Source organism: Lampetra fluviatilis, chromosome 19 (genome assembly GCF_964198595.1).
Source record: "Lampetra fluviatilis chromosome 19, kcLamFluv1.1, whole genome shotgun sequence".
Lineage (NCBI taxonomy): Eukaryota > Metazoa > Chordata > Hyperoartia > Petromyzontiformes > Petromyzontidae > Lampetra > Lampetra fluviatilis.
Window position 1 is genome coordinate 5,319,151 of NC_136293.1, and position 13,553 is coordinate 5,332,703.

The 13,553-nt window shown below is 50.5% G+C and overlaps 1 protein-coding gene across 5 annotated transcripts; it reads left to right on the forward strand.

Annotated features, from left to right (window-relative positions):
• Positions 1-1,877: 1,877 nt before the first annotated feature.
• ARFIP2 (ARF interacting protein 2) lies at positions 1,878-13,093 on the forward strand. Of its 5 annotated transcripts, none has more exons than XM_078864858.1 (9): positions 1,878-1,945; positions 2,666-2,825; positions 4,052-4,166; positions 4,697-4,747; positions 8,402-8,526; positions 9,577-9,798; positions 10,563-10,720; positions 11,200-11,374; positions 11,845-13,093. In XM_078864858.1, the coding sequence occupies exons 2-9, from the start codon at positions 2,763-2,765 to the stop codon at positions 12,004-12,006; spliced, it is 1,071 nt and encodes a 356-aa protein (XP_078720984.1). In that variant the 5' UTR covers positions 1,878-1,945; positions 2,666-2,762; the 3' UTR covers positions 12,007-13,093. The 5 variants fall into 5 exon arrangements, with proteins under 5 accessions (XP_078720984.1, XP_078720986.1, XP_078720987.1 ...); XM_078864860.1 differs by having other exon boundaries at positions 8,411-8,526; XM_078864859.1 differs by having other exon boundaries at positions 1,879-1,945; positions 2,699-2,825.
• The last annotated feature ends 460 nt before the right edge of the window (positions 13,094-13,553 follow it).

Here is a 13,553-nt window from a genome sequence, read left to right on the forward strand (position 1 = left end):
AGCTTAGTATGTCGCAGCATCGGTGACTTGCCTTGTGTGAGAGTGCAATCCAAAGGACATGTGAGCATGAGAGTGCAATCCAAAGGACTAATCTCTCACAATACAATAGCCACTTCCACAGCCTCAGGCGGATCATCTCTAGCCCCGACCTCTTACCCTGAGGCTGCACCCACCTCAAGCCTACATAGGGGCCGTCCATAAATGACGTCACGCACCTAGGGGGGGGAGGGGGGTCAGATAATGGTGACGATGTGTGACGAGGGGGGAGGGGGGTTTGAGAAATGTGATGTTACATCAAAATGTGCAACTTTAAATAAATATAAACAACACGTTCTCCTTAATTAAATAGAATTGTTATAACAACACTATTTTTTTTCATTATTAACTATTTGATTATTTAAATTTGCTAAGGTCACATTTTATTTATTCCATGAAGGAGCATTTTGCTTCTCCATGGGAGAATGGAGAAGCATACATTTTGTAAATTCTTTGAATGATTGTTATTAAACATTTTGATTTTAATGATTCTACCAGGGCTTTTCATTCTGTGAAATGAATATGTGATTGTTATAATTGTACTCTCCATTTTGCTTCGTTCTGCTACAAAGTTTAAAGTATTTTTTATAGTTATAATTACTTTTAATATTTTATAATTAAAAGATAATTTCAATATAATATTCTGAACATCTGCAGTTTTAGTTAGACGTTGAATATTCTCAAGTTAATTTTATGCTAAATTTCAGCTTTCCAATGCCTCCTTTTTTAATACGTGTCTTCTCCTACAACATCAGAGTGCAGCGCCACATTAAATACGCACTACAATGACAATAGTTTAAAGCGATTTGAAGCATGTTTTATTTTCAAAATGAAAATATGGTTTGGGGGGGGGGGGCAGAGCTTTGTGACGTCATATTTGAGGGGGGTCTGATTTTTTGTGATGCCATGTGACAATAGAGGGAGGGGGGTCAAAAATCGGCCAAAATCGCGTGACGTCATTTATGGACGGCCCCATAAGACCTCGTTTCAGTAGCTTTCTCTCTCCCACCTGAAGACGGTCGCTTGTATTGCGATCGAAACGTCGCGCTCGATTATTTTCCTCTACCCACGCGACTTTACCGAAATAACCAACGAGTATGGGATTCATGCAGTCACGAAAGCTTCAAATCAGAGTGATAATGGGTTTGGCAAGGAAGCGTAAATGTGACGAATCTCACGGTCAGGGCCCTGCCGGGGGGGAGGTCGCTCGCCTCCCTGCCGCCCTCTGCTGGACGCGACGGGCGGAGGAGGAGGAGACGGTGGTGGTGCTGGGGGAGGAGGAGGGGGTGGGGGTGGTGGGGGGAGGAGGAGGGGGTGGGGGTGGTGGGGGAGGAGGAGGGGGTGGAGTGGTGGGGGAGGAGGAGGAGGAGGGGGTGGGGGGGAGGAGGAGGGGGTGGGGGGGGAGGAGGAGGGTGGGGGGGAGGTGGGGGGTGGGAGGAGGGGGTGGGGGGTGGTGGGGGATGAGGAGGGGGTGGGGGAAGAGGAGGGGGTGGGAGTGGTGGGGGAGGAGGAGGAGGGGGTGGGGGGGAGGAGGGGGCGGTGGTGGTGGGGGAGGAGGTGGGGGTGGTGGGGGAGGAGGAGGAGGGGTGGGGGTGGTGGGGGAGGAGGAGGAGGGGTGGGGGTGGGTGGGGGGAGGAGGGGTGGGGGTGGTGGGGGAGGAGGAGGGGGTGGGGGAGGAGGGGGGTGGGGGGAGGAGGGAGGGCGGCCTGAGGAGAGCGAGACAGCCCCCCACCCCCCAGTAGGGAGGGAGGGAGGAGACAGGGGACCCGGGGTTCGTGAGAGAGGCAACGGCAGGAGGGGAGAGGCCGCGTCGACTCCGCGCTGAGAGGGAGGCATGAGAGGAGAGAGGGGAGAGAACGGACGAGGCCGAGGAGGAGGAGACGAGGAGCAGGCGCCGTCGAGCGAGGCGGTGAGTGAGTGCCGCTGATGAAGCCGCCGCCGCTGCGTCTGCCCGTGAGGTCGTTGCTGTTTGCCGTCGTCATCAGCGGCGCCGCAAGGCGGGGTGGGGGTGGGGGCCACACGGAGCGACGCGGCGTTCATCATCACCCCGCTCACGACCCCAGCGCCGAGGTTCGCGATGTCGCCCTCGGCCTGCGCGCCATCTCCCTGCGTCTCCTGTAACCCGCCCCCCCATAACCTGGGTCCAGAGCCACCCCTACCCTGCCCCCCCTCTCCCTGCCCCCCCTCTCTACCTGACCCCCCCCTCTCCCTTCCCCCCCCTCTACCTTCCCCCCCCTCTCTACCTGACCCCCCCCTCTCGCTGCCCCCCCTCTCCCTGTCTCCCCCCTTCTCCCCCCCCCTCCCCCTCTCCCTGCCCCCCCCCTCTACCTGTCTTTCCCCTCTCCCTGCCCCCCCTCTACCTGCCCCCCCCCCTACCTGCCCCCCCCCTCTCCCTGTCTCTCCCTGCCCCCCCCCCCTCTATCACCCCCCTCCCCTCTATCACCCCCCCTCTACCCGCCCCCCCCTCCCCCTGCCCCCCTCTCCCCCGCCTCTCTCCCCCGTGTGTCCTCCGCCACTCACCTCACCCGTGTCAGTCACCGTTGTCGCCTCTCTGCGTCCCATCTCCTCATCGCCGTGCCCCCCCCCTGCCCACCCCCTCCCCCTGCTTCTCTCAATGTCCCGCTCGCAGGGTCTCCCCTCCCTCTCTGCCCTCTCCCTGCAGGAGTTGCGAGGGCATCGAGTGGTGAAGGGGAGCGAGGTTGGGGTGGGTGGTTGGTGCAAACGCAATGGCGCAGGCCACTCCGGTGGTCGGATTCTCTGACGGCGGGACGGGAGCGGATTGTGGCCAGGTGAGACGCGGCGTGTCTGACACAGGTGCAGAGGGAGCAGTAGCAGGCGGTCGAAGGGCCCAAGTTGATTTGGTTTATCCAGGTGACACCTCGGGGGCGAGATGGGTGGAACATGGATTTTGCAGGAGTTACCTGGGGCATTGGTCTGCCAGTTTGGTGATCGATGATTTGCTGCTGTAATTTGGACTGACGGCCGGCACACAGTGGCCTAACTCTTGCGTATGATGCCAGGGGGATCTTTAACGTCCACTGTTAAAGCAGGCGCCGCGTATTATTGTTATTATTACGGTTAATACACCAGGAGCATTAACAAGGGCGGCCGCCGCATTCGAACTGTGAATCTCGTTCAAAAATCGGCGAAAGCGCTCAACAATGTCTGGTACAGGTGAGGGAGTGGTGAGGGTGTAGGGTCGTGTGCTCCACCTGGGCTGGTGAAGGTGATATTATAACACATGGGGCCCTATTCGGGCCTCCTGTGGAATGTTTTCGCAAAAGACAATGTTTGTGGTGGTACGGTCCTGTGGGAAAAGTAATGTGTATCAGACAACGGGGTTTTTGTGTACGGCAGTGCAGAATGTATTTGCAGTGCTTGAGCAAGCACTTCATTTGCACTCAAGCGGGAGTGCGTGCCTTTATCTTGAGTTAGATAAACGTGTGTGGAAATGTGTGTCCTGTTCGTTTAAGCTGTGCATAGTAAGTCCTGGGTGCGTGTGTGGGAGCTTGTGTTTACCGAGAGACGGTTTGCACAGCGAGGTGTGTGGTTTAGCCCCGCCTTCCTTGATGATTTGCGAAGACATTTTGTTCAGCAAGGTGCTTTTTGTTGGCATATGCGAATATGTGAATATGTAACGCATCGTGCACGGTGTACGTGGCATGAAATCTTGACGAGCAGCAGCAAGGCCCCCAGACACGGGCACAGCGTTAGCGCGCTCGCCACTTATTGCAGAGGTTCGAGGTCGGAGTCCGGCAGACCGCCCTGGTTAATACTGCGGGTGTACTAACCATAAAATATAATTGCATCACATTGGACGCGAAAGCTCTTGTGATATTCAAAAACAGAAGGCCATTGCGTGCTGGAGTCATTGTCCACATTTTCCATACACTCCATTGGGATTATTAAGGACAACATTGCTGCCGTCTGTGAAACTGCTGCAAGCTTTGTCTGAAAAACAGCCCTGCGCTATAAGAATGGCGCAAATACCACCATGCGCCGTGCGCATACACAGGATTTCGAGGATGTGATGACATCAAATGCAGAGCTGGGACCTCACGGGTTGTCTGCTGCCGAGTACCATGGGATGGAGCCACCTGTTCCCTCGATACGCACGGGAAACATGCAAGGTGCGTGCACCCCACATTTCATGGCATGCCTATGCACCACGACATCTCGCCAGCGCTGGCAGCATGATTGCAGGTTCAAGGCTGTTGCTTCGTCACATTTGAGGACAAAATCGATTGCAGGAGAAGGAACCTATTATCAAATGCGAAAACATTTTTAGGACCCATATGTAACAGGGTCACACCTGGCAATTTTTCCAGAATTGGTTTAAGCATGCCTGCCTGCCTGCTGTTGAGACACTCAATGTCAACACCAGTCTTGTGTTTGCTTCCGTTGAACCTGTGATGCTGAAATAATGCACTCACAGAAGGCTGTCTGGCCAGTGAGATGTGCATTTTTTTTACACTATGCTAATTTATTTTATTATAAAATATCCTTACAGTACCAGCGTGGTGCATGCATGCTTTTGACGTCACACAAACTCATTATACAATCACAGCTATCCTCGCATCGCGTACTCCCCAGGCAATCACTCACTCAGTTCGAGTTAATTCTCTTCCCTTTTGTTTGCGCATGTGGGTGGTGTACACAGGACCTTCGGCCAAATACAACCCTTACTTTGTGGGAGGCGGGCCAGGAACGAGTAGGATTCTGGGCCAGGGTTTGCCCCTCCTATGCTTACTCGTAGCTTGCTCACTGGTGATGGGGCTTGTCTAGTGAGAACTTCTGCTGCTTCCCAGCCTCTCGCTGGCAACCACACACCTGCTTGTGCCATGTAGTCCTCAGAACAATGGGAAGCACAATTGCTGCCAACTGTGATGACTTGCATCCAAAGCTTAAATAGCAAACGTCTTTCCAGGCAACAGTGGAGTGCATGGGCCCTCATGCCCTTCTAGGTAACAGAGGCGGCATCGCATGGGCCTCGTGTTGAGAGCCTCGGCTATCGGTGTTCGGCGTGAGGTAGGGTCGCCGCCACATTTTCCACAGACCAAACCCCAAAAGTATTTCTCGGCTCAGGTCTAACTAAACTGTGCATTCTACTGTAATCAAGTTGGTGGCGACCCTCCTACGTGGGGCGATGTGGCCCATGCCAGGCCACACGAAATCGCCGTCAGGCCTTCGGCGGACTGCTCGGCTTGTCCCCTGCATTAATGCAGAAGCTTCCTTGCTGCCCCGTCATACACCAGTTCTGTGCATGTGCAGCCCTTTGTTGTGAGGCTCCTTTTTATTAAGAAAGTGCTGCTGTGCCTCGGCGCGTTTCAAACACTCGCTATTTTGATCAAGTTGTTTTCCTCCTGATTTTCCTGTTCATTGGCTGTAAAATGTTGCTGAGACGGACACGGTGGCCTGTCGATGCTTGGGGTGTCTTCTTCTTGCTTGTGAGGAACACAGTGGAGTATGCTTCGTTAATGGCCTTTATTTCCTCAGGCATTGCAGGTCTATTTCAGTATCCACAATACAGCATTGGCTGGAGTGTAGTGCTTTCCATACTGCACTCACACCTCACAGCAAGTGCCTGGGTTCGATTCCAGACTCGGGCACCTTTCTGTGTGGAGTTTGTATGGTCTCCCCCTGTTCTGCATGGGTTTTCTCTGCATTCTCCGGTTTCTAACACAGATTGAAAAGAATAACATACATTGTGACTGGTATTGGCCAAACATTCCAATGCGGAAACACGCCATTCAAATTACTCAATTGGGATTAGACGCAGCGAGGATTGCCCCCCCGACTGCAAAACCTTGACGGGAACTTCTCAGAAAATGATTCTTGACACTCAGCAAGCCTTCCTGGGTAACCAAGCGGAATAATAATAATACATTCATGCTGTGCATAGCATAACATACATTGGGCATCATTAGTCGGGCGGTGGTGGCGCACGCCTGCGATCCAGTACTGTGGAGGCGAGGGTTGATGGATCACACAAATGTTGTGAAACTCCCTTCCCGTGGGCGTCGAGGTACCGTACCAGTACCCTGGCTCGGCAGGAGAAGACCTTATAGCAAGTGGACTAATCGCCACCTGTACAGGGTTAGTTTTTCCCCCTCGCGTGAATGGGTTTCCTCCGACGTGTTTAAACACTCATTAATTGGCTGTAAATATCTTAAAATTCAAACCAAATGTAGGACCCTCTTTAAAATGATTTATTGGAAGCAGTGTTGCTGGATAAATAATATGGACCAATGCAATCCCATTTCATAAGCAAATTTCCTAAGACCGCAGTTGAGGTGTAGGTATTCATATATGCGATAAGTGGGTTGTGTTTCGATTTAAAGCTTTCGTGACTGCAGGGATTCATCTTCTTGGTTCTTTCGGTAAAGTCACGTAGAAGGAAAATAATAAAATAATAAAAATAAAACATAAAATAATTCTCACGACGTTTTGGCCACAACGCAAGCAGCCGTCTTCAGGTGGAGAACAGGTCTGTCGAGAAGGCAGAGTCTGAATGGCACGCCCCAGGCTTGGAGCGACTATTTATGCTGGGATGGAGGGGCGAAGAGCGTCTTGACAAAATAATTTGCATATCAAGAGGAATTTAGAATATTTATGGGAAATGCAGATATGCGATTAGTACTACTTGTGAAATGCGTAGGAGGTTTGGCGAGGGGTTTAAAGTCATTATGCCCATGCATTATGCAGGATTAGCAGTATCAAAGGGAGGGAGTAAGGTTAGAATTAATAAAGGGAAGGAATGTTAATAATATGGCGCCGCAGCAACTAATATGCTTATAGACTATACTTTGTAATATTACACCATGTATTATTCTACCCACCCAACTGTATACTACACTGCTATATATTCACTATAAAATTACGATACTATATATTACTTTATACATTGTATTAAACATTACACTTTAATACTATTTATTATTATACAATATGCTATACACTATACCATTGACCGTCACGTGAAAGGTACTAAGAGGAAGCAACGAAATATGTCATTGGGAGAGTGGTGGTGGGAAGCTTGCAGCGGAGCAAATAATCAATTCCCTGCGGAGTGCATATCACATATGCACTCCGCAGGGAATGGAATGGATTCTTTGCTCCGCTGCAAGCTTCCTATCACCACTCTCCCATTGTATTTCGTTGCTTCCTCTTAGTACCTTTCACGCGACGGTCAATGGTATAGTGTATAGCATATTGTATAATAATAAATAGTATTAAAGTGTAATGTTTAATACAATGTATAAGGTAATATATAGTATCGTAATTTTATAGTGAATATATAGCAGTGTGGTATACAGTTGGGTGGGTAGAATAATACATAGTGTAATATTACAATGTATAGTCTATAAGCATATTAGTTGCTGCGGCGCCATATTATTAACATTCCTTCCCTTTATTAATTCTAACCTTACTCCCTCCCTTTGATGCTGCTAATCCTGCATAATGCATGGGCATAATGACTTTAAACCCCTCGCCAAACCTCCTACGCATTTCACAAGTAGTACTAATCGCATATCTGCATTTCCCATAAATATGCTAAATTCCTCTTGATATGCAAATTATTTTGTCAAGACGCTCTTCGCCCCTCCATCCCAGCATAAATAGTCGCTCCAAGCATAAACTAGACCTGTTCTCCACCTGAAGATGGCTGCTTGCGTTGTGGCCGAAACGTCGTGAGAATTATTTTATTATGTTTTATTGTCATTATTTTCCTTCTACGTGACTTTACCGAAAGAACCAAGAAGTGGGTTGTGTTCTGTAAATTTTCACGAGTGTTGCGTACATTTTCACGAGTGTTGCGTTCATGTGTGCAGTGGCACTGTGCCCCATGTTTGTATGCATTCATTTATAGTGAACAATGAATGTATACATGTACTCTATGTAAACCCCTATGAACCAACGTATCAATCATTGCTGCCTCAGCAGTTGGTGCTGCATCAAAGTGGAGTATGCCACTGTCTGCCAACGTCAGCTATAAACCCACTTTTGTAAGATGCCTCAACTTCAGCGAGTACAAGCGACACTGGCGCAAAATGCAACCGGAGTTGACACAGCGGGGCCCATGGTGCTCTACCCAGTCAGCCCCAGCTCACATTCCTACCTGGTGGTGTAATGGCCATATCTGGGTGATGGGAGATTTCACCCGCACGCACGGCAGCAGCTATAAAGAGCACCCGACCTGGTTTGTGGTATTTTCTAGTGCAGATGCTGTGTCGTTTGTGCTGTCCTCCCGTGTCGGCTTGATGGAGGCATTTGCTCGGTCACAAGGCCGTGAAGCCTGCCATTGTTGTAGCTGCGCGGTGTCTGGCTGCCTTCTCTGTGGTCACACGTGGCGTGTGTGCGTCAGGAACGCTAGGAGAGGAGACGCAAGCATCTTTAAACAGCCCGGCTGTTGCTGGAGATGCAGGCTTCATGGGCCTCGCTTTTAGCACCCTGGAGATAGTACGCAACTGGAGCCTTAACACCTACAAGGTAAGGGTGGCATGCATGAATCGTGTGTTTTACGATTGTCCGTGCCGTTATTCTGCACTGTATTTCAAGTTCCAAGGTTATTTTGTTGAACCAGGTGAGAAATGAACAGACCAGGATGAGTCTCAATTGCAAGAGTGATCAAGGTCACCACAATGACAGAAGCCAAAACATAAAACAAAAATTTACACCATGTGAACCTCATTTGCCAGTAAAAATATAATTGCTTTTTTTTACCCTTCTATCTGGCACCTTTTTACAAGGAGTCATGTTTGCATAGACCACAATACCTGCAGTCATGCAAACAAAAAACATAAATCTGATGTGCACTGTCCTTGAAGTTGATTGGTCCACACCCGAGACAGCTTTCCTTAGAGCCTAGTCTCACATGGGTTGGACCAGATGACGCCAAAAGGCGCACAACTCAAAGACAATGCACCATCAGAGTATGAGAGCTCTAAGGAAAGCTGTCTTGGGTGTGGACCAATCAACTTCAAGGACAGTGCACATTATCAGATTTATGTTTTTTGTTTGCATTATGACTGCAGGTATTGTGGTCTATGCAAACATGACTCCTTGTAAAAAGGTGTCCGTTTTGGTGCCAGATAGAAGGGTAAAAAAAACAATTATAAAACAAATACTTGAATGAAGCAAATGTAAAATGACCAAAAACAACGGTTACAAAACAAATAAAAAAAAGTGTTAAATGCAGCCTCCGCAACGGCCCGTTGTACAGCCACACTGCGTGTGCGTGTCGTAGAGCAACAGTTCGGGCACGGCACGAAGAACCTGGCGACCCAAGTTCGATTCCCGCTCACGGTCAACGGTGATGAATATTTTAACAGGTCCTGGGCCTCCCCTAAGTCGTCTCAGTCTTACGTGAATACCTGGTGTGTAAATATCAGGCACTGGGAGAGAAAGGCGGCTGGGCACGGTGCCGACTTCACCACCCCCTTGTGCACCATAGTGGCCTTCAAAGGTTCTCACAAACAGCACTCACCCCAAGAGCCTGCTCGGCCTGCCTACATGTGGGATCGTTGTATTTGTGTTTAGTGCACACGACAGATGGTGACGGAGCAGCTGGGCCGAGGCTCCCGCACCTTGGACCCAGAGCTGTCTGCCCGCGTGGTGGCGCTCACAGAGACGAGGCGGCGCTACCGCGCGCTGCTGCGGGTGGCGCGCTCCATGCTGGCGCACTTCCAGTTGGTCGTCACGGCACAGCGCAATCTGGCCGACTGCTTCTCTGATCTTGGCCACAAGTCTCCTGATCTGCAGGTCCCTCCCTGGCTCCTTACCAGTGGTCCAGCCATGCTGGCTCACATGGCACACCCCCCCCACCGCACGTGCCAACCAATCCTCCCCAATCACTCACACACTCAAATACCACCCACACAGACGTGCACGTATTCATCTGTACACTCATACAATCACTCATCCACCCACTCACATTCACCCACCCACCCGCATTCACCCACCCACCCAATCACGCATCCATCCCCTCACACACTCACAAACCAACCCACTCGCCCGCCCAGTGACACATTCACTCACTTACTGGCACGTAACTCAATCACTCATCCCCGGGCTCCCAACTTATTGTCCCACCTCCCCCACCCACTCGCCCATCTTCCTCTTATCCATACAAGCGAAAGTCACACTTCCTCTGTGTATCGGCATGGGTGCTCGTGAGGGGGGGGGGGATGGAGGGTGAAGCGAGAGGGTGAGGATCTGGCTGTGAGTGATGCAGCATGGGGGGGGGGGGGGAGCACTCGCTGTGAAGGCCACAGCCTGCTCTTGTAAATCAGTGTTTGTAACCATGCATCAGCCTCTGTTGCACTAATTTTGAATAAGCCCTGAACTTAAAATCTAAAATGCTGGCGAGTTTGTTTCTCTTTGACTACGTGAAAAAACACTGGTGGCCATGTAATCGTCACTTTTGCCACAGTAAATAGGTGGACGGCAACTTGAGGTGCTTTGAGGTTGTCATTGCGACGAGGTGAATGACTCGGTGTGACGAGGTTGGCGTGGTCCCACACCAGGAGGAGTTCAGCTACAACGCGGAGACGCAGCGGCTGCTGTGCAAGAACGGGGAGACGCTGCTACGGGCCCTCACCTTCTTCGTCAACAGCATCAACACGCTCACCAACAAGACCATGGCCGACACCCTGATGACTGTGCGCCACTATGAGGCTGCCAGGTGATAACCACAAGTGGCAGCAGCGACGCCACAGAGACAGTATTGTCACACAGACAGCAGAACAGCGGGGCGCCATACAGCAGCACGCAAACAGAGAGCAGCACGCAAACAGAGAGCAACACCTGATGGACAACACAGGCGTGCAATGGGACAGCAAGACACCAGGAATCCATACAGAAACAATGGCAACACTGGTCTGCTTCTTCGACTAAACTCACTTTGTACCGACCTGTGCAGCGCCCTGTGCAAGTGTGGTGGTTGTCAGTGCGGCGTTGGTGGTCGTAATGTTGATTTGTGGTGGCGATTGTGGCTGTGCGATGGCGATAGTCGTGGTGCCGATTAGCAGTCGTGTGTGGTGTTGCTGATGCTGTGGAATTAGTGTCCCATGTGATGTTCAATGATTTTGTCTCCTGTGATGGTGATGTTGCCGTGTAATGTTGATAGTGATGTTACTGCGTCCCGCCTGGCACTGGCCGCAGGCTGCAGTTCGACGCTTACCGGGCGGACGTGGAGCTTCTGAGGAGCTCGGCCACAGACCCGGCCTCTGCCCAACGTCTCGACGTCGCCCAGAAACACTTCCTCTCACACAAGGACAAATTCGAACGTCTCCGCGACGACGTTGCCATCAAACTCAAATTTCTGGATGAAAATAAGGTAATTTTTTTATCGTTCTGCTTATATAGCCGGGAAAACCTCACCGAGTCTCAGGGCTTTTTCAGGAGGGTCCTGCCAAGTTTTTTCAGCGGTGTCAATAGGGTTCACCAGTCGATTGGCAGGTTGCATGTGGTGGGGTCAATTGTGGTCACCCCCACCTCTTACAAAAGTATCTGCTCAGCATGGATAAATACACCAAATACCCTCTAGAGCCCCCCGCCCCAGCAGCATTGAGCAACTTTCAACTGAGAAATGATGGCAAATGAATCCTGCTGTGATTTAGGCCGCCGAGCCGTTTGTATGTTCGTGTTTGCCAATCGGTCGATTCTTAAAATTTCACTGGAATGGGTTACCAGTCCCCGACTTTTGGACCCCGGTAACCGATTCAGAAACCGGTTTTGCTGTACTGGTTGCCGCTTAACAACCCTGTCGCATACTAACCACTGAAGTGTGGTCTTCCCTGCGGTCAGGTGAAGGTGATGCAGAAGCAGCTTCTTCTCTTCCACAATGCCACCTCTGCCTACTTCGCTGGAAACCAGCAGCAGCTGGAGCTCACCCTGAAGCAATTCAATGTGAACAGCAGCATTGCCACGCCAACAGCCGGCATTGCCACGTGGGTCGAGGGGCAGTGATCCATCTTGCACGTAACCTCACACACGTAAACACCACTACTCTCATACACAGATCCTATGAAGCCTACACAGGCTGTTGGGGCAGATGGTGAGCAGATATGAAAGCTGGCATTGCTCACGAGGGGGGGATATGGCCAGAAACACGCCCAACCACCTTTGTCTCCCCAGTGGTGATGTTTACACGGTCTCGGGAAGGACTGGGACCGGTTCAGATATTTGCCACTGTTAGGCATGAACTGAATTCTGCCCACTGCGCTAACCACTGCACTGTCACACAACCCACCACATATATATACCCTGACTTGCATGTCCACTTACACTTCCAAACTGCCTTTCACCACCAAGTGACATCACCACAGCCCTTGTGCCAAGCTAGTATGTATGTTGTTGAACTTCTTTCGCACCATACGTAGCCAACTGTGCTCATCGGAGGTTGCGGGGGACTCGCTGGCCGAAGGTTACGAGACAGACACGGGGTGTTCTGGCACCACCTTTGCCAACTTCCCTACACTCACCCACTCAAACACAACCCCAAAGACATGCTCGCACACCCACAACCCCAAAGACATGCTCGCACACCCACTCATAAACACAACCCCAAAGACATGCTCGCACACAACACCCCAATCCCCCATGTTCCAAAGCTTCTGACCGTGAGCTCGTGCATATGTAGATACATTAACAAAACGCACATCTCGGCCTGGGTCACACACAGTGCCCACTGTGCAGGTGGTGACGCGCAAACTTCTTGCTGGGATAGTCAGCAGGTCGTGTATTCCACCACCCAATCATGGGGCTGGGTGAACAAACGAGTTGCTTTTGTCAATGCCTTGTTTAGAATTACAATTTTATTCCACACATTGGTGTGAAAGGGTTGGTGTGGGTAGTGTACATCACATGTAGCCATCACTTAGTCTTTTTGGAGGGAGCCTTTGCCAGATATTTCAACGGTTTTTTGGACAAAACCACTGCAGAAAGAAATTTTTGTAAGCGATCGTAGGATAACCGCTAAAAGGAGGAACCATCGATTGCAATTTCGAGAACATTGCTATGCTTCAGTGTATTTAATAAAGTACATTCCTCTCAAGTGACTAGTTATCTTTATTTATATTTTAAACGTTAAAAAATAAACTCACAAACCAACACGTTTGCTACCAGCATAATTCAAACATGGCAGTCACCTTCACATAGCTGCTCATTTGCTGTTGAACATTCCTCAACTGGCCAGGCGGCTCATCAGCAGTAGAGCGAGGAGCCCACAATCGGAAGGCAGCGAGTTAAAATCATGGTGGGGTGGGGGGGGAACTCAGTCCATCGTCCCTCTGGCATCGATAAAAATGAGTGCCACTTTGTGGATAAGTTAAGTGGTTGTCTTGTAATCTCACCCCACATTAGAAATGCAAAATTTCCACCAATGGCTCAGGGCTGTAAAAGGGAGAAGAGAACACCAATGCCTCAAATCTCATTTGAATCGCTAATCACTGGTTACCCATACATAGCTGGTCATTGTAGGAAACATTCCTCACCCACATTAGAAGGACCCGTAT

Coding starts and splice junctions, on each gene's coding strand:
- ARFIP2 (XM_078864858.1), top strand. CDS start 2,763: ATGGCGCAGGCCACTCCGGTGGTCGGATTCTCTGACGGCGGGACGGGA. Junction 10,721..11,199: donor CGCCACTATGAGGCTGCCAG/GTGATAACCACA, acceptor CACTGGCCGCAG/GCTGCAGTTCGACGCTTACC. Junction 11,375..11,844: donor AATTTCTGGATGAAAATAAG/GTAATTTTTTTA, acceptor CCCTGCGGTCAG/GTGAAGGTGATGCAGAAGCA.